Source organism: Cinclus cinclus, chromosome 32, assembly GCF_963662255.1.
Source record: "Cinclus cinclus chromosome 32, bCinCin1.1, whole genome shotgun sequence".
Lineage (NCBI taxonomy): Eukaryota > Metazoa > Chordata > Aves > Passeriformes > Cinclidae > Cinclus > Cinclus cinclus.
Genome location: NC_085077.1, coordinates 1,427,467 through 1,452,305, shown reverse-complemented (window position 1 = coordinate 1,452,305; position 24,839 = coordinate 1,427,467). Strand labels below are relative to the sequence as shown.

Here is a 24,839-nt window from a genome sequence, read left to right as displayed (position 1 = left end):
ATTCCCTTCGGGAAATTCCCATTCCAGAGAAAATCTGGGATCAATTTGGGAAGGAACCCCAAAATTTTTCTCTTTTTTCTTTGGGGGGGAGGGGAATTCCTCTTGATTTTTGGGGTGAAAAAAGGAGATTTTCCTTAAAAAACAAACAGGGATTTATTCAAGATTCTATCTCTGAATCCCTAAAAAAAAAAAAAAAAAAAAAATCCCTGATTTTTTATTTTTGGGGTTTTTTTTGGGAATTCTTTGGGGAAAAAGGACGGATGAAAACCATGGGGGTGGAGCTTCCAAATTTTGCTGGGAAAAAGGAATTTCTTTTGGGATGGAAAAATATCTGGAATTTCTCCCTCAAAATTCCCCCTCTGGAACGGGATCATTCCTTAAAAAAATTCCAAATCCTCTCCAGGATTAATTAAAGGGAAAATAAAAAAAAAAACCTCTGGTTTTTACTGGGGGGGAAAAAAAAAAAAATTCCCTAAAATTGAGAGATTTGGGATTAAAAAAAAAAGGCAAAAAAATCGCCAAGATCCGATCGTCGCCTTTATTGGAAATTTCCAAACTTCCAAATTTTGGTTTTTCCTGTTTTTGTATTTTTTTTTTTTTTTTTTGGTGATCTTTTCTTCCTGAAATTCCCCCAAAATCCCAGCAGAGAATTCCTCCAGGATGGGGGAAAAAATCGGGAATTTCCGTGGCTGCTTCATCCTGGGAAAAAAAAAAAAAAAACACAAAAAAAAAACCAAAAAAAAAAAACCAAAAACCAAAACAAAACAAAACAAAAAAAAAAAAATTAAAAAAAGCAGGAACTGTAAAAAAAAAAAAAAATTAAAAAAAAAATTATTCAAAAAAACAAAAATTCCCCAGGAATTATCCCCAAAATCCCAAGCTCAGTGTGGAAAAAAAACCTCTGGAAAACAAAAAAAAAAAAAAACCAAAACAAACAAACAAACAAAAAAATTCCAAATCTGTGGCAAATCCTCTGGAAAAATCCAAATTTCGTGGATCCAAGCCTCACCTTTTCCTGGAATTTTCAGGACTCTTCCAAGTTTTTTTCTTCCTCCTTTTCCGGGATTTTTTCCTTTTTTTCCGGGATTTTTTCCTCCTTTTCTGGGATTTTTTCTTCGTTTCCTGGGATTTTTTCCTCATTTTCCAGGATATTTTCCTCCTTCTCCGGGATCTTTTTCTCCTTTTCCAGGAATTTTCCCTCCTTTTCCAGGATTTTTTCCTCCTTTTCCAGAAATTTTTCCTCCCTTTCCAGGATTTCTTTCTCCTTTTCCGGGACTTTTTCCTCCTTTTCCAGGATTTTTTCCTCCTTTTCCGGGATTCTTTCCTGTTTTTCCGGGATTCTTTCCTCCTTTTCCAGGATATTTTCCTCCTTTTCCGGGATTTTTTCCTCCCCCTTTTCCGGGATTTTTTCCTCTTCCTTTTCCGGGATTTTTTCCTCTTCCTTTTCCGGGATTTTTCCCTCCTCCTTTTCCAGGATTTTTTCCTCTTTCCCGAGATTTCTTCCCTCCCTTCCCCCCCTCTCTTTTCCCTCCCCTCCCTCAGTTTGACTCTGGGGGGAAATCCCGGATTTCCCTGCCGGGTTTTCCCGGGAATTTCCAGGAATTCCGGGATTTTTTTCCTCCTCCTCTTCCTCCTCCTCTTCCTCATCCTGCAGGAACGGAGGCATCAGGAGGGGCCTGGGGGGGGGCGGCGGCTCCGGCCCGGCTGGGAATTCCTGGGGTTGGGGGAAAATTCCGGGAATTTCGGGAATTCCGGGAGCTCTCGGGGAATCCGGGGCTGCTCCTGAGGGGGGGTCCTGGGGGGGCTCCTCGGAGAAGGGATCCTCGCCCTGGGGGGCAGCAATTAATTCATTAATTAATTCATTAATTAATTCTCATTAATTAATAACGATGGGGAGGGGTTCATTAATTAGTGATGATTGGGGGTCATTAATTAGTGATGATTGGGGTCATTAATTAGTGATGATTGGGGTTCATTAATTAGTAATGATGGGTTCATTAATTAGTAATGATTGGGGTTCATTAATTAGTAATGATTGGGTCATTAATTAGTAATGATGGGTTCATTAATTAGTAATGATTGGGTTCATTAATTAGTGATGATTGGGGTCATTAATTAGTAATGATTGGGGTCATTAATTAGTAATGATTGGGGTCATTAATTAGTAATGATTGGGGTTCATTAATTAGTAATGATGGGGTTCATTAATTAGTAATGATTGGGGTTCATTAATTAGTAATGATTGGGGGTCATTAATTAGTAATGATTGGGGGTCATTAATTAGTGATGATGGGGTCATTAATTAGTAATGATTGAGGTTCATTAATTAGTAATGATGGGTTAATTAATTAGTAATGATTGGGTTCATTAATTAGTGATGATTGGGTTCATTAATTAGTAATGATTGGGGTTCATTAATTAGTAATGATGGGGTCATTAATTAGTAATGATGGGGGTTCATTAATTAGTGATGATTGGGAGTCATTAATTAGTAATGATGGGGTTCATTAATTAGTGATGATTGGGGGTCATTAATTAGTAATGATTGGGTTCATTAATTAGTAATGATGGGGTCATTAATTAGTAATGATTGGGTTCATTAATTAGTGATGATTGGGGTCATTAATTAGTAATGATGGGGTCATTAATTAGTAATGATGGGTCATTAATTAGTGATGATGGGTCATTAATTAGTGATGATTGGGGTCATTAATTAGTAATGATTGGGGGTCATTAATTAGTAATGATTGGGGTCATTAATTAGTAATGATTGGGGGTCATTAATTAGTAATGATGGGGTCATTAATTAGTAATGATGGGGTTCATTAATTAGTAATGATGGGGGTTCATTAATTAGTGATGATTGGGGTCATTAATTAGTAATGATTGGGGGTCATTAATTAGTAATGATGGGTCATGGGGTCATTAATTAGTGATGATTGGGGTTCATTAATTAGTAATGATTGGGTCATTAATTAATAATGATGGGGTCATTAATTAGTAATGATTGGGGGTCATTAATTAGTAATGATTGGGGTCATTAATTAGTAATGATGGGTCATTAATTAGTAATGATTGGGGTCATTAATTAGTGATGATGGGGGTTCATTAATTAGTAATGATTGGGGTTCATTAATTAGTAATGATTGGGGGTCATTAATTAGTAATGATGGGGTCATTAATTAGTAATGATTGGGGTCATTAATTAGTGATGATGGGGTCATTAATTAGTAATGATTGGGGTCATTAATTAGTAATGATTGGGGTCATTAATTAGTAATGATTGGGTTCATTAATTAGTAATGATTGGGGTTCATTAATTAGTAATGATTGGGGTTCATTAATTAGTGATGATGGGGTCATTAATTAGTAATGATTGGGTTCATTAATTAGTAATGATGGGGTCATTAATTAGTAATGATTGGGTTCATTAATTAGTGATGATTGGGGTCATTAATTAGTAATGATTGGGGTCATTAATTAGTAATGATGGGGTCATTAATTAGTAATGATGGGGTCATTAATTAGTAATGATGGGGTTCATTAATTAGTAATGATGGGGGTTCATTAATTAGTAATGATTGGGGTTCATTAATTAGTGATGATGGGTTCATTAATTAGTAATGATTGGGTTCATTAATTAGTAATGATTGGGGTCATTAATTAGTAATGATGGGGTCATTAATTAGTAATGATGGGGTCATTAATTAGTAATGATTGGGTTCATTAATTAGTAATGATGGGGTCATTAATTAGTAATGATTGGGTTCATTAAATTAGTAATGATGGGGTCATTAATTAGTAATGATTGGGGTCATTAATTAGTAATGATTGGGGTCATTAATTAGTAATGATTGGGGTCATTAATTAGTAATGATGGGGTTCATTAATTAGTGATGATGGGGGTTCATTAATTAGTGATGATTGGGGTCATTAATTAGTAATGATTGGGTTCATTAATTAGTAATGATGGGTTAATTAATTAGTAATGATGGGTTCATTAATTGGTAATGATTGGGTTCATTAATTAGTAATGATGGGGTCATTAATTAGTAATGATGGGTCATTAATTAGTGAAGATGGGTTAATTAATTAGTAATGATTGGGTTCATTAATTAGTAATGATTGGGGGTCATTAATTAGTAATGATGGGTCATTAATTAGTGATGATGGGTTCATTAATTAGTAATGATTGGGGTTCATTAATTAGTGATGATGGGTTCATTAATTAGTAATGATTGGGTTCATTAATTAGTAATGATTGGGGTCATTAATTAGTAATGATTGGGTTCATTAATTAGTAATGATGGGGTCATTAATTAGTAATGATTGGGGTCATTAATTAGTGATGATTGGGGTCATTAATTAGTAATGATGGGGTCATTAATTAGTAATGATTGGGGTCATTAATTAGTGATGATGGGTTCATTAATTAGTAATGATTGGGTTCATTAATTAGTAATGATGGGTTCATTAATTAGTAATGATGGGGTCATTAATTAGTAATGATTGGGGTCATTAATTAGTAATGATTGGGGTTCATTAATTAGTAATGATGGGGGTTCATTAATTAGTAATGATTGGGGTTCATTAATTAGTGATGATTGGGGTCATTAATTAGTAATGATGGGTTAATTAATTAGTAATGATGGGTTCATTAATTGGTAATGATTGGGTTCATTAATTAGTAATGATTGGGGTTCATTAATTAGTAATGATGGGTCATTAATTAGTAATGATGGGGTCATTAATTAGTAATGATGGGTCATTAATTAGTGATGATGGGTTAATTAATTAGTAATGATTGGGTTCATTAATTAGTAATGATTGGGGGTCATTAATTAGTGATGATTGGGGTTCATTAATTAGTAATGATGGGTCATTAATTAGTAATGATTGGGGGTCATTAATTAGTAATGATGGGGTCATTAATTAGTAATGATGGGGTCATTAATTAGTAATGATTGGGGGTCATTAATTAGTAATGATGGGGTCATTAATTAGTGATGATTGGGGTTCATTAATTAGTAATGATGGGTCATTAATTAGTGATGATTGGGGTCATTAATTAGTAATGATTGGGGTCATTAATTAGTAATGATTGGGGTCATTAATTAGTGATGATTGGGGTTCATTAATTAGTAATGATGGGGTCATTAATTAGTAATGATGGGTCATTAATTAGTGATGATTGGGGTCATTAATTAGTAATGATTGGGGTCATTAATTAGTAATGATGGGGTCATTAATTAGTAATGATGGGGTTCATTAATTAGTAATGATTGGGGTTCATTAATTAGTAATGATTGGGGTTCATTAATTAGTAATGATGGGTTAATTAATAATGATTGGGTTCATTAATTAGTAATGATTGGGTTCATTAATTAGTAATGATGGGTCATTAATTAGTAATGATTGGGGTCATTAATTAGTAATGATTGGGGTCATTAATTAGTGATGATTGGGGTTCATTAATTAGTAATGATGGGGTCATTAATTAGTAATGATGGGTCATTAATTAGTGATGATTGGGGTCATTAATTAGTAATGATGGGTCATTAATTAGTAATGATGGGTCATTAATTAGTAATGATTGGGGTTCACTAATTAGTAATTATGGGGTTCATTAATTAGTAATGATGGGTCATTAATTAGTAATGATTGGGGTTCATTAATTAGTAATGATGGGTCATTAATTAGTAATGATGGGGTCATTAATTAGTAATGATTGGGGTTCATTAATTAGTGATGATTGGGGGTCATTAATTAGTAATGATAGGGGTTCATTAATTAGTGATGATTGGGGTTCATTAATTAGTGATGATGGGTTCATTAATTAATAATGTCAATTAATAATAATGTGGGAATCAATAATGGGGGAAAATGGGGGGAATTGGGGAAAACCCTGAGGGAATTGGGGGGAAAAAAAACGGGATCAGGGTCCTGGAATTGTCCCCAAATCTCTGGGAATTGTCCCAAAATCTCTGGCAATTGTCCCAAAATCTCTGGGAATTTTCCCAAAATCTGGGAATTGTCCCAAAATCTCTGGGAATTTTCCCAAATCTCTGGGAATTTTCCCCAAATCTCTGGGAATTTTCCCAAAATCTCTGGGAATTGTCCCCAAAATCTCTGGGAATTGTCCCAAAATCTGGGAATTTTCCCAAAATCTCTGGGAATTTTCCCCAAATCTCTGGGAATTGTCCCCAAATCTCTGGGAATTGTCCCCAAATCTGGGAATTTTCCCAAAATCTCTGGGTATTGTCCCAAAATCTGGGAATTGTCCCCAAATCTCTGGGAATTTTCCCCAGATCTCTGGGAATTTTCCCAAAATCTCTGGGAATTGTCCCAAAATCTGGGAATTGTCCCAAAATCTCTGGGAATTGTTCCAAAATCTCTGGGAATTTTCCCAAAATCTCTGGGAATTGTCCCAAAATCTCTGGGAATTGTCCCAAAATCTGGGAATTTTCCCAAAATCTCTGGGAATTTTCCCCAAATCTCTGGGAATTGTCCCAAAATCTGGGAATTGTCCCCAAATCTCTGGGAATTGTCCCCAAATCTCTGGGAATTGTCCGAAAATCTGGGAATTTTCACAAAATCTCTGGGAATTTTCCCAAAATCTGGGAATTGTCCCAAAATCTCTGGGAATTTTCCCAAATCTCTGGGAGTTGTCCCAAAATCTCTGGGAATTTTCACAAAATCTCTGGGAATTGTCCCAAAATCTCTGGGAATTTTCCCAAAATCTCTGGGAATTGTCCCCAAATCTGGGAATTTTCCCAAAATCTCTGGGAATTGTCCCCAAAATCTCTGGGAATTGTCCCAAAATCAGGGAATTGTCCCAAAATCTCTGGGAATTGTCCCAAAATCTGGGAATTTTCCCCAAATCTCTGGGAATTGTCCCAGACTCTCCAGGGCTGGGATAATGGGAATCACTGGTTTGTACTGGGATAACGGGAATGCGGCTGACCCCAAACTGGGATCCCAAACTGGGATAACTGGGACCGTCCCACCCCACGCAGCCAATCCCAGGCTCCACGTCCCTGCTTTTCCTGGGATCCAAAATCCCAACTTTTTTGGCCTCAAAATCCCATTTTTTAGGATCCCAAATCCCATTTTTTAGATTCCCAAAATCCCATTTTTTAGGATCCCAAATCCCATTTTTTAGGATCCCAAATCCCATTTTTTAGGTTCCCAAAAATCCCATTTTTTAGGTTCCCAAATCCCATTTTTTTTAGATCCCAAATCCCATTTTTTATGATCCCAAATCCCATTTTTTAGGTTCCCAAAAATCCCATTTTTAGGTTCCCAAATCCCATTTTTTAGGATCCCAAATCCCATTTTTTAGGATCCCAAATCCCATTTTTTAGGATCCCAAATCCCATTTTTTAGGATCCAAAATTCCCTTTTTTTCCCCCCGGATCTGAGCTCCTTCGTCCTGCGATTCAAATCCTGGTTTTTCCTGGGATCCAAAATCCCATTTTCCCCTGGAATTTGGGGTCTCTTCCTGGGATCCAAATCCCGTTTTTCAGGATCCAAAATCCCATTTTTTCAGGATCCAAAATCCCGTTTTTCAGGATCCAAAATCCCGTTTTTCGGGATCCAAATCCCGTTTTTCAGGATCCAAAATCCCGTTTTTCAGGATCCAAAATCCCATTTTTCCGGGATCCAAAATCCCATTTTTCCGGGATCCAAAATCCCGTTTTTCGGGATCCAAATCCCGTTTTTCAGGATCCAAAATCCCATTTTTCCGGGATCCAAAATCCCGTTTTTCGGGATCCAAATCCCGTTTTTCAGGATCCAAAATCCCATTTTTTCAGGATCCAAAATCCCATTTTTTTGGGATCCAAAGTCCCTTCTTTTCCCATGACTCCAGGTCCATCTTGCCGCGATCCGAGCTCCGTCTTCCTGGCATCCAAATCCCATTTTTTTGGGGGGGGATCCAAATCCCATTTTTTGGGATCCAAAATTTTTTTTTTTTTTTTTTTTGGGATCCAAATCCCGTTTTCCCCCGAGATCCGAGGTCCATCTTCCCGGGATCCAAAATCCATTTTTTTGGGATGAAAATCCCATTTTTTGGGATCCAAAATCCCATTTTCCCCCAGGACTCCAGGTCCATCTTCCTGGGATCCAAAATCCATTTTTCGGGATACAAATCCCATTTTTCCCAGGATCCAAAGTCCATTTTTTTGGGATCCAAATCCCATTTTTTGGGATCCAAAAATCCCTTCTTTTCCCAGGACTCCAGGTCCATCTTCCCGGGATCCAAAGTCCATTTTTCGGGATGCAAATCCCATTTTTTGGGATCCAAATCCTATTTTTTTGGGGATCCAAATCCCATTTTTTTGGGATCCAAAATCCCATTTTTTGGGATCCAAAAATCCCTTCTTTTCCCAGGACTCCAGGTCCATCTTCCCGGGATCCAAAATCCATTTTTCGGGATGCAAATCCCATTTTTCCCAGGATCCAAAGTCCATTTTTTTTGGGATCCAAATCCCATTTTTTGGGATCCAAATCCCATTTTCCCCCGAGATCCGAGGTCCATCTTCCCGGGATGCAAATCCCATTTTTCGGGATCCAAAATCCCATTTTTTTGGATGCAAAATCCCATTTTCCCCCAGGACTCCAGGTCCATCTTCCCGGGATCCAAATCCCATTTTTCGGGATGAAATCCCATTTTTCCCAGGATCCAAAATCCATTTTTTTGGGATCCAAATCCCATTTTGCCCTGGACCTGAGGTCCATCTTCCCTGGATCCAAAATCCCATTTTTTTGGGATCCAAATCCCATTTTTTGGGATCCAAAAATCCCTTCTTTTCCCAGGACTCCAGGTCCATCTTCCCGGGATCCAAAGTCCATTTTTCGGGATGCAAATCCCATTTTTTGGGATCCAAATCCTATTTTTTTGGGGATCCAAATCCCATTTTTTTGGGATCCAAAATCCCATTTTTTGGGATCCAAAAATCCCTTCTTTTCCCAGGACTCCAGGTCCATCTTCCCGGGATCCAAAATCCATTTTTCGGGATGCAAATCCCATTTTTCCCAGGATCCAAAGTCCATTTTTTTTGGGATCCAAATCCCATTTTTTGGGATCCAAATCCCATTTTCCCCCGAGATCCGAGGTCCATCTTCCCGGGATGCAAATCCCATTTTTCGGGATCCAAAATCCCATTTTTTTGGATGCAAAATCCCATTTTCCCCCAGGACTCCAGGTCCATCTTCCCGGGATCCAAATCCCATTTTTCGGGATGAAATCCCATTTTTCCCAGGATCCAAAATCCATTTTTTTGGGATCCAAATCCCATTTTGCCCTGGACCTGAGGTCCATCTTCCCTGGATCCAAAATCCCATTTTTTTGGGATCCAAATCCCATTTTTTGGGATCCAAAAATCCCTTCTTTTCCCAGGACTCCAGGTCCATCTTCCCGGGATCCAAAGTCCATTTTTTCGGGATGCAAATCCCATTTTTTGGGATCCAAAATCCCGTTTTCCCCCAGGACTCCAGGTCCATCTTCCCGGAATCCAAATCCGATTTTTCGGGATGCAAATCCCATTTTTCCCAGGATCCAAAGTCCATTTTTTTAGGGGGATACAAAATCCCATTTTTTGGGATCCAAAAATCCCATTTTCCCCCGAGATCCGAGGTCCGTCTTCCTGGGATCCAAAATCCCATTTTTTTTGGGATCCAAAATCCCATTTTTTTTGGGATCCAAATCCCATTTTTTGGGATCCAAAAATCCCTTCTTTTCCCAGGACTCCAGGTCCATCTTCCCGGGATCCAAATCCCATTTTTTTGGGGATCCAAAATCCCATTTTTTTGGGATCCAAAATCCCGTTTTCCCCCAGGACTCCAGGTCCATCTTCCCAGGATCCAAAATCCTTTTTCCTTGGACACCAAAGTCCTTTTTCTTGGGATCCAAATCCCATTTTTCCCAGGATCCAAAGTCCATTTTTTCGGGATCCAAATCCCATTTTTCGGGATCCAAATCCCGTTTTTCCCAGGACTCCACGTCTGTCTTCGTGGGATCCAAATCCCATTTTTTTGGGGATCCAAAATCCCATTTTTTGGGATCCAAAATCCCGTTTTCCCCCAGGACTCCAGGTCCATCTTCCCAGGATCCAAAATCCATTTTTTTTGGGAACCAAATCCCATTTTTTTCCCATGATCCAAAGTCCATTTTTCAGGATGAAAATCTCTCTTTTTTTTTTTTTTTTTTTTTTTTTTTGGGATCCAAAGTCTCTCCTTTTCCCAGGACTCCAGGTCCGTTGTCCCGGGATCCAAAATCCCATTTTTTCGGGATCCAAATCCCATTTTTTGGGATCCAAAATTACATTTTTCGGGATCCAAAATCCCATTTTTCCCAGGATCCAAATCCGATTTTTCGGGATCCAAAATCCCATTTTTCCCAGGATCCAAAGTCCATTTTTTTTGGGACCCAAAGTCCCTTTTTTTTGGGGATCCAAATCCCACTTTTTGGGATCCAAATCCCATTTTTCAGGATCCAAAATTCCATTTTTCCCAGGATCCAAAATCCCATTTTTCAGGATCCAAAATCCCATTTTTCAGGATCCAAAATTCCATTTTTCCCAGGATCCAAATCCCATTTTTTCGGGATCCAAAATCCCATTTTCCCCAGGATCCAAATCCCATTTTTTGGGATCCAAAATCTCATTTTTCGGGATCCAAAATCCCATTTTTCCCAGGATCCAAAGTCCGTTTTTTTGGGACCCAAAGTCCCTTTTTTTTGGGGATCCAAATCCCATTTTTCGGGATCCAAAATCCCATTTTTCCTGGAAGCCGAATTCCATTTTTTTGGGATCCAAATCCCTTTTCCCAGTCCCCACCAGTCACAGTCACCGTTTGCCCCATTTTTTTTCCCATTTTTTCCCATTTTTTTCCCCATTTTTCCTTTTTTTTCCCCATTTTCCCCCTTTTTTTCCCCATTTTTTCTCCATTTTTTCCCCATTTTTTCCTATTTTTTTCCAATTTTTCCCTTTTTTTCCCCATTTTCCCCCTTTTTTCTGTTTTCCCCCCATTTTTTTCCCATTTTTTCCAATTTTTCCTTTTTTCCCCCATTTTCCCCCATTTTTTTCCCAATTTTTCCCTTTTTTTCCCGTTTTCCTCTTTTTCCCCCCGTTTTTTCTCCATTTTCTTCCCATTTTTTTCCAACTTTTCCTTTTTCCCCCCATTTCCCCCCTTTTATCCCCGATTTTTCCTCCCTTTTCCCCCATTTTTTCCAATTTTTCCCTTTTTCCCCCCATTTTTTCCCCATTTTTTCCCGATTTTTCCCTTTTTCTCTATTTTCCCCTTTTCCCCATTTTTTTCCCATTTTTTTCTGACTTTTCCTTTTTTTTCCCCATTTTCCCCATTTTTTCCCCATTTTTTTCCAATTTTTTCCTTTTTTTCCCCCGTTTTTTCTCCATTTTTCCCCATTTTTTTCCAATTTTTTCCCTTTTTTCCCCCATTTTTTTCCCCAATTTTTTCCCAATTTTTCCCTTTTTCCCCCCATTTTTTCCCAATTTTTCCCTTTTTTCCCCATTTTTTCCCCTTTTCCCTCTTTTTCCCCCCTTTTCCCCCCATTTTTTCTCCATTTTTTTCCAATTTTTCCCTTTTTTCCCCCTTTTTTCTCCATTTTTCCCCCTTTTTTTCCAATTTTTCCCTTTTTTTCCCCCATTTTTTCCCCATTTTTCCCTTTTTCTCCATTTTCCCCTTTTCCCCATTTTTTTCCTTTTTTTTCCAACTTTTCCTTTTTTTTCCCCATTTTCCCCATTTTTTTCCCCATTTTTTTCCATTTTTTCCCTTTTTTCCCCCCGTTTTTTCTCCATTTTTCCCCATTTTTTTTCCAATTTTTTCCCTTTTTTCCCCAATTTTTTCCAATTTTTTCCCTTTTTCCCCCATTTTTTCCCAATTTTTCCCTTTTTTTCCCCATTTTTTCCCCCATTTTCCCTCTTTTTTCCTCCATTTTCCCCCATTTTTCTCCTTTTTCCATTTTTTTCCATTTTTTCCCCCCATTTTTTTCCGATTTTTCCTTTTTTTCCCCCATTTTCCCCATTTTTCCCCATTTTTTTTCCAATTTTTTCCCTTTTTTCCCCCATTTTTTCCCATTTTTTTCCAATTTTTCCCCCATTTTCCCCCTTTTTCCCCCCATTTTTTCCAATTTTTCCCCATTTTCCCCCTTTTTTTCCCCATTTTTTCCCATTTTTCCCCATTTTTTTCCCCATTTTTTTCCCCATTTTTCCCAATTTCCCCCCCCCCTTTTTTTTTTTTTTCCCAGCCTGGATCCATCCCAAATTTCTGGGAAGGAATTTTTGGGATCTTGGAGCTTTTCCCAGGAATCCTCCGGAGCCGCCTCCGTTCCTTTTCCTCTTCCCTGGCTTCGAATCCTGCCCGGAAAATTCCGGAAAATCCCGGAATTCCCAGCCCAGCCCCCAACTCCAGCGTTCCCCAAGGGAAAAAAAAAAAATGGGATTTTAGGGGATTTTTTTTTGGGGGGGGAATTTTGGTTTTTGGGGTTTTTTTTTTGTTTGTTTTTCTTTTTTTTTTTGGAGGGAGGAGAAGGAATTTGGAAAGTTTTTGTTTTGGAGAATTTTGAAGGATTTTTTTTGGGAATTTTGGGGCATTTTTGGGAAATTTTTTTGGGAAATTTTTTTGGGGAATTTTTTTGGAAATTCTGGGACATTTTTTGGGAAATTTGGGGGGATTTGAAGAAATTTTTTGGGGAATTTTTGGTGATTTTTGAGGGATTTTTTTTTTTAGATTTTTGGTGGAATTTTGATTTTTTTTTTTTTGCAATTTAGGAGATTTTTTTGGTGGAAATTTGGGTGATTTTGGGACATTTTTCGAGATTTTTTTGGGGAATTTTGTGGAATTTTTTGGGGAATTTTGGGGCATTTTTTGGGAAATTTTGGGAGATTTGAAGAAATTTTTGGGGGAATTTTTGGTGATTTTTGAGGGATTTTTTTTTTTAGATTTTTGGTGGAATTTTGATTTTTTTTTTTTGCAATTTAGGAGATTTTTTTGGTGGAAATTTGGGTGATTTTGGGACTTTTTTTTTTTGGGGGGGTGGGGGATTTTTTTTCTTTTAATTTTTTTTTTTGCGGGGAGGGAATTTTTATTATTATTATTTTTTTTCTGTTTCTTTTCTGGTTTTTTTTTTTTTTTTTGGGGGGGGGAGGTGCGGGATTTTTTTCTTTTATTTTTTTTTTTTTGTGGGGAGGGAATTTTTTTTATTATTATTATTTTTCCTTTTTTTTCCCTTTTTTTGTTTTTTTTTTTTTTTTTGTGGGGGAGGTGCACGATTTTTTTTTTTAATTTATATATTTATATTTTTTTAATTTATATATTTTTTAATTTATATATTTTTATATATATATATATTTTTAATTTATATATTTATATTTTTTTAATTTATATATATATATTTTTTTTAATTTATATATTTATATTTTTTTCCCCTCCTGGGGGAGGTGCACGATTTTTTTTTTTAAATTTATATATTTATATTTTTTTTTAATTTATATTTTTTTTAATTTATGTATTTATATATTTTTTTAATTTATATATTTATATTTTTTTTAAATTTATATTTTTTTTTCTCCCCCAGGAAGGGAGCCCAGGTGCGTTGGGAATTCCCAGATTCCCGGGGGTTACCTGCAGATATTTTTCCAGCACTGTGGGGGAGGTGCAGGATTTATATTTTATTTTAAATTTCTATATTTATATATTTTTTTAAATTTATATATTTATATTTTGTTTTTAATTTATATATTTATTTTTCTTTAATTTATATATTTTTAAATTTCTATATTTATATATTTTTTTAAATTTATATATTTATATTTTTTTAATTTCTATATTTATATATTTTTTAATTTATATATTTAGATTTTTTATTTTTAATTTATATATTTATATATTTTTTAATTTATATATTTATATATATTTTTAATTAATATATTTATATATTTTTTAATTTTTATATTTATATATTTTATTTTTAATTTCTATATTTATAGTTTTTTAAATTTCTATATTTATATTTTTTTAAATTTCTATATTTATATTTTTTTAAATTTCTATATTTATATTTTTTTAAATTTCTATATTTATATTTTTTTCCCCCCCTCCCCCAGGAAGGGTTCCCAGGTGCGTTGGGAATTCCCAGATTCCCGGGGGTTACCTGCAGATATTTTTCCAGCACTGTGGGGGAGGTGCAGAATTTATTTTTTTTTTTTAATTTATATATTTATAATTTTTTTTAGTTTATATATTTATATTTTTTTTTAATTTATATATTTATATTTTGTTTTTTTTTTTTAATTTATATATTTATATTTTTTTTAATTTATATATTTATATTTTTTTTAATTTATATATTTATATTTTTTTTTAATTTATATATTTATATTTTTTTCCCCCCGTGGGGGAGGTGCAGGATTTATATTTTATTTTAAATTTCTATATTTATATATTTTTTTAAATTTCTATATTTATATTTTTTTCCCCCTCCCCAGGAAGGGTTCCCAGGTGCGTTGGGAATTCCCAGATTCCCGGGGGTTACCTGCAGATATTTTTCCAGCACTGTGGGGGAGGTGCAGGATTTATATTATATTTTTAATTTCTATATTTATATTTTTTTTAATTTCTATATTTATATTTTTTTTAATTTCTATATTTATATTTTTCCCCTCCCCCAAAGGGTTCCCAGGTGCGTTGGGAATTCCCAGATTCCCGGGGGTTACCTGCAGATATTTTTCCAGCACTGTGGGGGAGGTGCAGGATTTATATTTTATTTTAAATTTCTATATTTATATATTTTTTTAAGTTTATATATTTATATTTTGTTTTTAATTTATATATTTATTTTTTTTTAATTTATATTTTTTTAAATTTCTATATTTATATATTTTTTTAAATTTATATATTTATATTTTTTTAATTTCTATATTTATATATTTTTTAATTTATATATTTAGATTTTTTATTTTTAATTTATATAGTTATATATTTTTTAATTTATATATTTATATATATTTTTAAATTTCTATATTTATATATTTTTTAATTTTTATATTTATATATTTTATTTTTAATTTCTATATTTATAGTTTTTTAAATTTCTATATTTATATTTTTTTAAATTTCTATATTTATATTTTTTTAAATTTCTATATTTATATTTTTTTCCCCCCCTCCCCCAGGAAGGGTTCCCAGGTGCGTTGGGAATTCCCAGATTCCCGGGGGTTACCTGCAGATATTTTTCCAGCACTGTGGGGGAGGTGCAGAATTTATTTTTTTTTTTTAATTTATATATTTATAATTTTTTTTAGTTTATATATTTATATTTTTTTTTAATTTATATATTTATATTTTGTTTTTTTTTTTTAATTTATATATTTATATTTTTTTTAATTTATATATTTATATTTTTTTTAATTTATATATTTATATTTTTTTTTAATTTATATATTTATATTTTTTTCCCCCCGTGGGGGAGGTGCAGGATTTATATTTTATTTTAAATTTCTATATTTATATATTTTTTTAAATTTCTATATTTATATTTTTTTCCCCCCCTCCCCAGGAAGGGTTCCCAGGTGTGTTGGGAATTCCCAGATTCCCGGGGGGTTACCTGGAGATATTTTTCCAGCACTGTGGGGGAGGTGTTTTTTTTTAATTTATACATTTATATATTTTTTAATTTATATATTTATATATTTTTATTTTTAATTTATATGTTTTTTTAATTTATATATTTATATATTTTTTATTTATATATTTTTATATATATATTTTAAATTTATATATTTATATATTTTTTAAATTTCTATATTTATATTTTTTTTTTAAATTTATATTTTTTTTCCCCTCCCCCAGGAAGGGTTCCCAGGTGCGTTGGGAATTCCCAGATTCCCGGGGGTTACCTGCAGATATTTTTCCAGCACTGTGGGGGAGGTGTTTTTTTTAATTTCTATATTTATATTTTTTTTTTAATTTCTATATTTATATTTTTTTTTTATTTCTATATTTATATTTTTTTTCCCCTCCCCCAAAGGGTTCCCAGGTGCGTTGGGAATTCCCAGATTCCCGGGGGTTACCTGCAGATATTTTTCCAGCACTGTGGGGGAGGTGTTTTTTTTTAATTTATACATTTATATTTTTTTTAATTTCTATATTTATATTTTTTTTTTATTTCTATATTTATATTTTTTTTCTCCCCCAGGAAGGGTTCCCAGGTGCGTTGGGAATTCCCAGATTCCCGGGGGTTACCTGCAGATATTTTTCCAGCACTGTGGGGGAGGTGCAGGATTTATATTATATTTTAAATTTCTATATCTATATTTTTTTTTATTTCTATATTTATATTTTTTTTCTCCCCCAGGAAGGGTTCCCAGGTGCGTTGGGAATTCCCAGATTCCCGGGGGGGTTACCTGCAGATATTTTTCCAGCACTGTGGGGGAGGTGTTTTTTTTAATTTCTATATTTATATTTTTTTTTTAATTTCTATATTTATATTTTTTTTTTATTTCTATATTTATATTTTTTTTCCCCTCCCCCAAAGGATTCCCAGGTGCGTTGGGAATTCCCAGATTCCCGGGGATGTTACCTGCAGATATTTTTCCAGCATTTTCACGATGTGTTTGTTGTTCAGGACGCTCTTGGCCACGTGCAGGCTCGACTTCTTGAACTGCTCAGCCGCCAGCTGGAATTCAAAACAAAAAACAAAAAACAAACCCAAAAAATTCCCGGAATTCCTGGAATTCCCCAGGGGGGTTGGTGAGGGGGGGGGGGAAGGGAAGGGGGGAAAAAAAAAAAAAATCCCGGGATTTTGGGAGGTTTGGGGGGGAAATGGGGGGAAAAAATCTGGAATTTTGGGGGTTTTTTAGGGGGGAAATTCCTGGAATTTTGGGGGTTTTTTGGGGGAAAAATTCCTGGAATTTTGGGGGTTTTTTGGGGGGGAAATTCCTGGAATTTTGGGGAATTTTTGGGGGAAAAATTCCTGGAATTTTGGGGGTTTTTTGGGGGGGAAATTCCTGGAATTTTGGGGATTTTTTGGGGAAAAATTCCTGGAATTTTGGGGATTTTTGGGGGGGAAATTCCTGGAATTTTGGGGATTTTTTGGGTGGGGAAATTCCTGGAATTTTGGGGATTTTTTGGGGGAAAAATTCCTGAAATTTCGGGATTTTTTGGGGGGTTTGGGAGGAAATGGGGGAAAAAAATCTGGAATTTTGGGGGTTTTTTGGGGGATTTGGGGGGAAAGGGGAAAAAAATCTGGAATTTTGGGGGTTTTTTTGGGGGGTTTGGGGGGGAAAATTCCTGGAATTTTGGGGGTTTTTTGGGGGGGAAATTCCTGGAATTTTGGGAATTTTTGGGTGGGGAAATTCCTGGAATTTTGGGGATTTTTTGGGGGAAAAATTCCTGAAATTTCGGGATTTTTTGGGGGGTTTGGGAGGAAATGGGGGAAAAAAATCTGGAATTTTGGGGGTTTTTTGAGGGGTTTGGGGGGGAAAATTCCTGGAATTTTGGGGGTTTTTTGGGGGGGAAATTCCTGGAATTTTGGGGGTTTTTTGGGGGAAAATTCCTGGAATTTTGGGGATTTTTTGGGGGGGGGAAATTCCTGGAATGTTGGGGATTTTTGGGGGATTTGGGGGGAAAGGGGAAAAAAATCTGGAATTTTGGGGGTTTTTTGGGGGGTTTGGGGGGAAATGGGGGAAAAAAATCTGGAATTTTGGGGGTTTTTTTGGGGGGTTTGGGGGGGAAAATTCCTGGAATTTTGGGGTTTTTTTGAGGGGGAAATTCCTGGAATTTTGGGGATTTTTTGGGTGGGGAAATTCCTGGAATTTTGGGGATTTTTTGGGTGGGGAAATTCCTGGAATTTTGGGGATTTTTGGGGGGTTTGGGGGGAAATGGGAAAAAAATCTGGAATTTTGGGGATTTTTTGGGGGGTTTGGGGGGGAAATGGGGAAAATATTCTGGAATTTTGGGGATTTTTTGGGGGGGGAAATTCCTGGAATTTTGAGAATTTTTTGGGGGGAAAATTCCTGAAATTTTGGGATTTTTTGGGGCGGTCTGGGGAGAAATTGGGAAAAAATTCTGGAATTTTGGGGATTTTTGGGGGGGTTTGGGAGCGAAATTTCCTGGAATTTTGGGAATTTTTGGGGGGAAAATTCCTGGAATTTTGGGAATTTTTGGGGGGGAAATTCCTGGAATTTTGGGGATTTATGGGGGATTTGGGGGGAAATGGGGAAAAAATTCTGGAATTTTGGGGGTTTTTTGGGGGGAAATTCCTGGAATTTTGGGATTTTTTTGGGGGAAAAATTCCTGAAATTTCGGGATTTTTTGGGAGGTTTGGGAGGGAAATGGGGGAAAAAATCTGGAATTTTGGGGGTTTTTTTGGGGGGTTTGGGGGGCAAAATTCCTGGAATTTTGGGGGTTTTTTGGGGGAAAAATTCCTGGAATTTTGGGGATTTTTTGGGTGGGAAATTCCTGGAATTTTGGGGATTTTTTGGGGGGGGGGAAATTCCTGGAATTTTGGGGATTTTTGGGGGATTTGGGGGGAAAGGGCAAAAAAATCTGGAATTTTGGGGGTTTTTTGGGGGGGAAATTCCTGGAATTTTGGGGATTTTTGGGGGAAAAAATTCCTGGAATTTTGGGGATTTTGGGGGGGAAATTCCTGGAATTTTGGGGATTTTTTGGGGGGGGGAAATTCCTGGAATGTTGGGGATTTTTGGGGGATTTGGGGGGAAAGGGGAAAAAAATCTGGAATTTTGGGGGTTTTTTTGGGGGAATTCTGGGGATTTTCTGGGGGGGGAAATTCCTGGAATTTTGGGAATTTTTTTGGGGGAAATTCCTGGAATTTTGGGATTTTTTGGGGGGAAAATTTCTGAAATTTTGGGATTTTTTGGGGCGGTCTGGGGAGAAATTGGGAAAAATTTCTGGAATTTTGGGGATTTTTGGGGGGGGAAATTCCTGGAATTCTGGGAATTTTGGGGGGGTTTGGGGAGGAAATGGGGAAAAAAATCCCTGGAATTCCCAAAGGATTTGGGACACTGGGAATGGGGAAAATTCCCGGAATTTTGGGAATTCCTGGGGGGTTCAGGGAGTTTGGGGGCTGGGAATGGGGAAAATGGGGAAAAAAAAACCTGGGAATTCCAAAGGGGAAATTGGGATAAATCCTGGGAATTCCAATGGGGAAATTGGGATAAATCCTGGGAATTCCAATGGGGAAATTGGGATAAATCCTGGGAATTCCAAGGGGGAAATTGGGATAAATTCCCGGGATTATTCTGGAATAAATCCTGGAATTATGAAGGGGGAAAACGGGGATAAATCTGGGAATGTGAAAGGGGAAATTGGGATAAATCCTGGAAAGATTCCAGGATAAATCTGGGAATAATTCCGGGATAAATCTGGGAATAATCCGGGGATGATTTTGAGAAGAATTCTGGGATAATTCCAGGACAAATCCAGGATAATTCCAGGATAATTCCAGGAACGACCCCGGGATAACTCCGGGATAAACAATTCTGGGAGAACTCTGGGATGGAGAATTCCAGAACAATCCTGGGATAAATAATTCCGAGATTACCCTGGGATAACCCATCCCAGGATAACCCAGGATAACCCAGGATAACCTGGGATAACCCGGGATAACCCGGGATAACCCATCCCAGGATAACCCATCCCATCCATCCCGGGATAACCCGGGATAACCCATCCCAGGATAACCCAGGATAACCCGGGATAACCCAGGATAACCCGGGATAACCCGGGATAACCCATCCATCCCAGGATAACCCAGGATAACCCATCCCAGGATAACCCATCCATCCCAGGCTAACCCGGGCTAACCCAGGATAACCCGGGCTAACCCAGGCTAACCCAGGATAACCCAGGATAACCCGGGCTAACCCAGGATAACCCATCCATCCCAGGATAACCCCGGATAACCCAGGCTAACCCAGGCTAACCCAGGCTAACCCGGGCTAACCCGGGCTAACCCGGGCTAACCCAGGATAACCCATCCATCCCAGGCTAACCCGGGCTAACCCAGGCTAACCCATCCATCCCAGGCTAACCCAGGCTAACCCGGGCTAACCCAGGCTAACCCATCCATCCCGGGCTAACCTGGGCTAACCCAGGCTAACCCATCCATCCCGGGCTAACCTGGGCTAACCCAGGCTAACCCGGGCTAACCCATCCATCCCAGGCTAACCCAGGCTAACCCATCCATCCCAGGCTAACCCGGGCTAACCCATCCATCCCAGGCTAACCCAGGCTAACCCATCCATCCCAGGCTAACCCAGGCTAACCCGGGCTAACCCGGGCTAACCCAGGATAACCCAGGCTAACCCAGGCTAACCCGGGCTAACCCGGGCTAACCCAGGATAACCCAGGCTAACCCAGGCTAACCCGGGCTAACCCAGGCTAACCCATCCATCCCAGGCTAACCCAGGCTAACCCGGGCTAACCCGGGCTAACCCAGGCTAACCCAGGCTAACCCGGGCTAACCCAGGCTAACCCAGGATAACCCAGGCTAACCCATCCATCCCAGGCTAACCCAGGCTAACCCATCCATCCCAGGCTAACCCAGGCTAACCCAGGCTAACCCGGGCTAACCCATCCATCCCAGGCTAACCCAGGCTAACCCAGGATAACCCAGGCTAACCCATCCATCCCAGGCTAACCCGGGCTAACCCAGGCTAACCCATCCATCCCAGGCTAACCCAGGCTAACCCAGGCTAACCCGGGCTAACCCATCCATCCCAGGCTAACCCAGGCTAACCCATCCATCCCAGGCTAACCCAGGCTAACCCATCCATCCCAGGCTAACCCGGGCTAACCCGGGCTAACCCGGGCTATCCCCCGCGGGCAGGGGCCCCCCCTCTCACCCTGCGGCTCCGGTTGTGCTCGGCCGAGCGCAGGTGGCGCTGCAGGAGCCGGCCCTGGGCCGGGATCAGCACGTCGCACGCCAGGCAGTGCGCGGCCTCGATGCGCTTGAAGAAGTGCTCCTGCCCGATCCCTGGGGACACCAAATTCCGCAAAATTCCCCAAATTCCCGAAAATTCCATCCCTCGGGACGGGGGGAGCGCAGCAGCAGCGGCTCCCACCCCGAAATTCCCGTTTTTCCACAATCAAATCCCTCAAGTTTAGCCCAAAAAATGAGGATTGGCCTCGATGGGCTCCAAGTGCTCCTGCCCGATCCCTGGGGACACCAAATTCCGCAAAATTCCCCAAATTCCCGAAAATTCCATCCCTCGGGACGGGGGGAGCGCAGCAGCAGCGGCTCCCACCCCGAAATTCCCGTTTTTCCACAATCAAATCCCTCAAGTTTAGCCCAAGAAATGAGGATTGGAGATGATTTGTTCAAGGAAACGCTCCCGAGCCATCCCCAAAAAAATTCCCAAAAAATTCCCAAAAAATCTTCCGTAAGAATTCCATCCCTTGGTTCAGGTGAAGTGAAATTTTAGCAGTTCCAGACCCAAAATTTCCACTTTTTTAGGATGAAATCCCTCAAGTTTAGCCCAAAAAATGAGGATTGGAGATGATTTGTTCAAGGAAACGCTCCCAAGTGATTCCCACAAAATTCCCAAAAAAATTCCCAAAAAATCTTCCATAAGAATTCCACCTCTCCAATGAGAAAAGGTGAAACTGGAGCAGTTCCAGACCCAAAATTTCCATTTTTTAGGATGAAATCCCTCAAGTTTAGCCCAAAAAATGAGGATTGGCCTCGATGGGCTCCAAGTGCTCCTGCCCGATCCCTGGGGACACCAAATTCCGCAAAATTCCCCAAATTCCCGGGAAATTCCATCCCTCGGGACGGGGGGAGCGCAGCAGCAGCGGCTCCCACCCCGAAATTCCCGTTTTTCCACAATCAAATCCCTCAAGTTTAGCCCAAAAAATGAGGATTGGAGATGATTTGTTCAAGGAAACGCTCCCGAGCCATCCCCAAAAAATTCCCAAAAAATTCCCAAAAAATCTTCCGTAAGAATTCCATCCCTTGGGTCAGGGGAAGTGAAATTTCAGCAGTTCCAGACCCCAAATTTCCATTTTTTAGGACGAAATCCCTCAAGTTTAGCCCAAGAAATGAGGATTGGAGATGATTTGTTCAAGGAAACGCTCCCGAGCCATCCCCAAAAAATTCCCAAAAAATTCCCAAAAACTCTTCCGTAAGAATTCCATCCCTTGGGTCAGGGGAAGTGAAATTTTAGCAGTTCCAGACCCAAAATTTCCACTTTTTTGGGATGAAATCCCTCAAGTTTAGCCCAAAAAATGAGGATTGGAGATGATTTGTTCAAGGAAACGCTCCCGAGCCATCCCCAAAAAATTCCCAAAAAATTCCCAAAAAATTTTCCATAAGAATTCCACCTCTCCAATGAGAAAAGGTGACACTGGAGCAGTTCCAGACCCAAAATTTCCATTTTTTAGGACGAAATCCCTCAAGTTTAGCCCAAAAAATGAGGATTGGAGATGATTTGTTCAAGGAAACGCTCTCGAGCCATCCCCAAAATTCCCAAAAAATTGCCAAAAAAATTCCCAAAAAATTTTCCATAAGAATTCCACCTCTCCAATGAGAAAAGGTGAAACTGGAGCAGTTCCAGACCCAAAATTTCCATTTTTTTAGGACGAAATCCCTCAAGTTTAGCCCAAAAAATGAGGATTGGAGATGATTTGTTCAAGGAAACGCTCCCGAGCCATCCCCACAAAATTCCCCAAAAAAATTGCCAAAAATCTCTCAAAAATTCCAAAGTAAATCCTAAAAAATTCCAAATAAAAAAAAAAAAAAAAATCCCCGAGAATTTCTCAAAAATTCCCCAATTAACCCAGGAAAAAAATCAGAATAAAGCCTAAAAAAATTCCCAGATATTGCCAAAAAAAATTCCAAATAAATCCCGAAAAAATTTCAATTAAATCCTGAAAAATTCCCAAATAAATCCTGAAAAAAATCCCAAATAAATCTGGAAAAAAAACCTATTAAATCCTTAAAAATTCCCAAATCAATCCTTAAAAATTCCCAAATAAATCCTGAAAAATTCCCAAATAAATCCTGAAAAAATCTGATTAAATCCTTAAAAAAAAAATCCCAAATAAATCCTGAAAAATTCCCAAATAAATCCCCAAAAAGTTTCAATTAAATTCTGAAAAATTCCCAAATAAACCCGGAAAAAAAATCACAAATCAATCTGATTAAATCCTAAAAAAATTCCTGAATAAATCCTGAAAAAAATCCCAAATAAATCCTGAAAAAATCTAATTAAATCCTAAAAAATTCCCAAATCAATCCTGAAAAAATTCCCAAATAAATCCGATTAAATCCTAAAAATTTCCCAAATAAATCCCGGAAAAAATCCCAAAAAAATCCAATTAAATCCAAAAAAAATCCCAAATCAATCCTGAAAAAAATCCCAAATAAATCCGATTATATCCTAAAAAAATTCCCAAATCAATCCTAAAGTAAATCCCAAATAAATCCGATTAAATCCTAAAAAATTCCCAAATAAATCCTGATAAAATTCCCAAAAAAATCCGATTATATCCTAAAAAAATCCCAAATTAATCCCGAAAAAATCCGATTACATCCTAAAAAATTCCCAAATAAATCCTGAAAAAATTCCCTAATAAACCCGATTAAATCCTAAAAAAAATCCCAAATAAATCCTGAAAAAATTCCCAAATAAATCCGATTATATCCTAAAAAAATCCCAAATTAATCCCGAAAAAATTCGATTAAATCCTAAAAAATTCCCAAATAAATCCTGAAAAAATTCCCAAAAAATTCCGATTAAATCTTAAAAAAATCCCAAATCAATCCCGAAAAAATCCGATTAAATCCTTAAAAATTCCCAAATAAATCCTGAAAAAAATCCCAAATAAATCCGATTAAATCCTAAAAAAATCCCAAATCAATCCCGAAAAAATCCGATTAAATCCTAAAAAATTCCCAAATCAATCCTGAAAAAATTCCCAAATAAATCTGTTTAAATCCTAAAAAATTCCCAAATAAATCCTGGAAAAATTCCCAAATAAACCCGATTAAATCCTAAAAAATTCCCAAATAAATCCTGAAAAAATTCCCAAATAAACCCGATTAAATCCTAAAAAAATCCCAAATAAATCCCAAATAAATCCGATTAAATCCTTAAAAATTCCCAAATAAATCCCGGAAAAAAATCCCGAAAAAAATCCGATGGAATGCTGGAAATGGCCGGAAGGGGTCGCGGAATCGCCGCGGGTTCCGAGGCCGCGGAATTCCCGGGAATTGCCGGGAAGCCGGGAACTGCTGGAATTTCGTACCCTTGAAGGGGTCGGGTCTCTGCTTGGGGCCCTCCTTGTCCGTCAGCTCCTGGCGCCGCTTCTCGATTTTCCGGTTCCTGTTCACGATGTATTCCTGGGAAAAGAGCGCGGAAATCCGGGAATTCCGGAAAAGAGAGCGCGGAAATCCGGGAATTATGGGAAAAGAGAGCGCGGAAATCCGGGAATTATGGGAAAAAACAGCAAGGAAATCCGGGGAATTATGGGAAAAGAGAGCGCGGAAATCCGGGAATTATGGGAAAAAACAGCAAGGAAATCCGGGAATTCCGGGAAAAGAGAGCGCGGAAATCCGGGAATTATGGGAAAAGAGAGCGCGGAAATCCGGGAATTATGGGAAAAAACAGCAAGGAAATCCGGGAATTATGGGAAAAGAGAGCGCGGAAATCCGGGAATTATGGGAAAAAACAGCAAGGAAATCCGGGAATTCCGGGAAAAGAGAGCGCGGAAATCCGGGAATTCCGGGAAAAGAGAGCGCGGAAATCCGGGAATTATGGGAAAAGAGAGCGCGGAAATCCGGGAATTATGGGAAAAAA

At 37.8% G+C, this 24,839-nt stretch overlaps 1 protein-coding gene and 1 long non-coding RNA gene across 9 annotated transcripts in view; one reads left to right on the top strand and one right to left on the bottom strand.

The window, feature by feature from the left end:
- Positions 1-524: 524 nt before the first annotated feature.
- The window catches only part of AKAP8 (A-kinase anchoring protein 8), a 38,624-nt gene continuing 14,309 nt past the window's right edge, over positions 525-24,839 (bottom strand). For 4 of the 8 annotated variants that reach the window (XM_062511819.1, XM_062511816.1, XM_062511821.1 and 1 more), the window contains 4 exons: positions 24,289-24,382; positions 20,886-21,016; positions 16,601-16,696; positions 711-1,828 (listed from right to left, as the gene is read on the bottom strand). In XM_062511819.1, the coding sequence (XP_062367803.1) occupies positions 1,025-1,828; positions 16,601-16,696; positions 20,886-21,016; positions 24,289-24,382 (1,125 nt within the window). In that variant the 3' untranslated portion in view covers positions 711-1,024. Of the gene's footprint in view, positions 1,829-15,715; positions 16,264-16,600; positions 16,697-20,885; positions 21,017-24,288; positions 24,383-24,839 lie in introns of those variants that run through there. The other 4 variants (XM_062511817.1, XM_062511818.1, XM_062511822.1 and 1 more) reach the window with 4 other exon arrangements.
- On the top strand, positions 16,253-16,727 carry LOC134055517 (uncharacterized). Its single transcript, XR_009934087.1, has 2 exons — positions 16,253-16,388; positions 16,565-16,727. It is a non-coding gene; the product is annotated as an uncharacterized LOC134055517 (long non-coding RNA).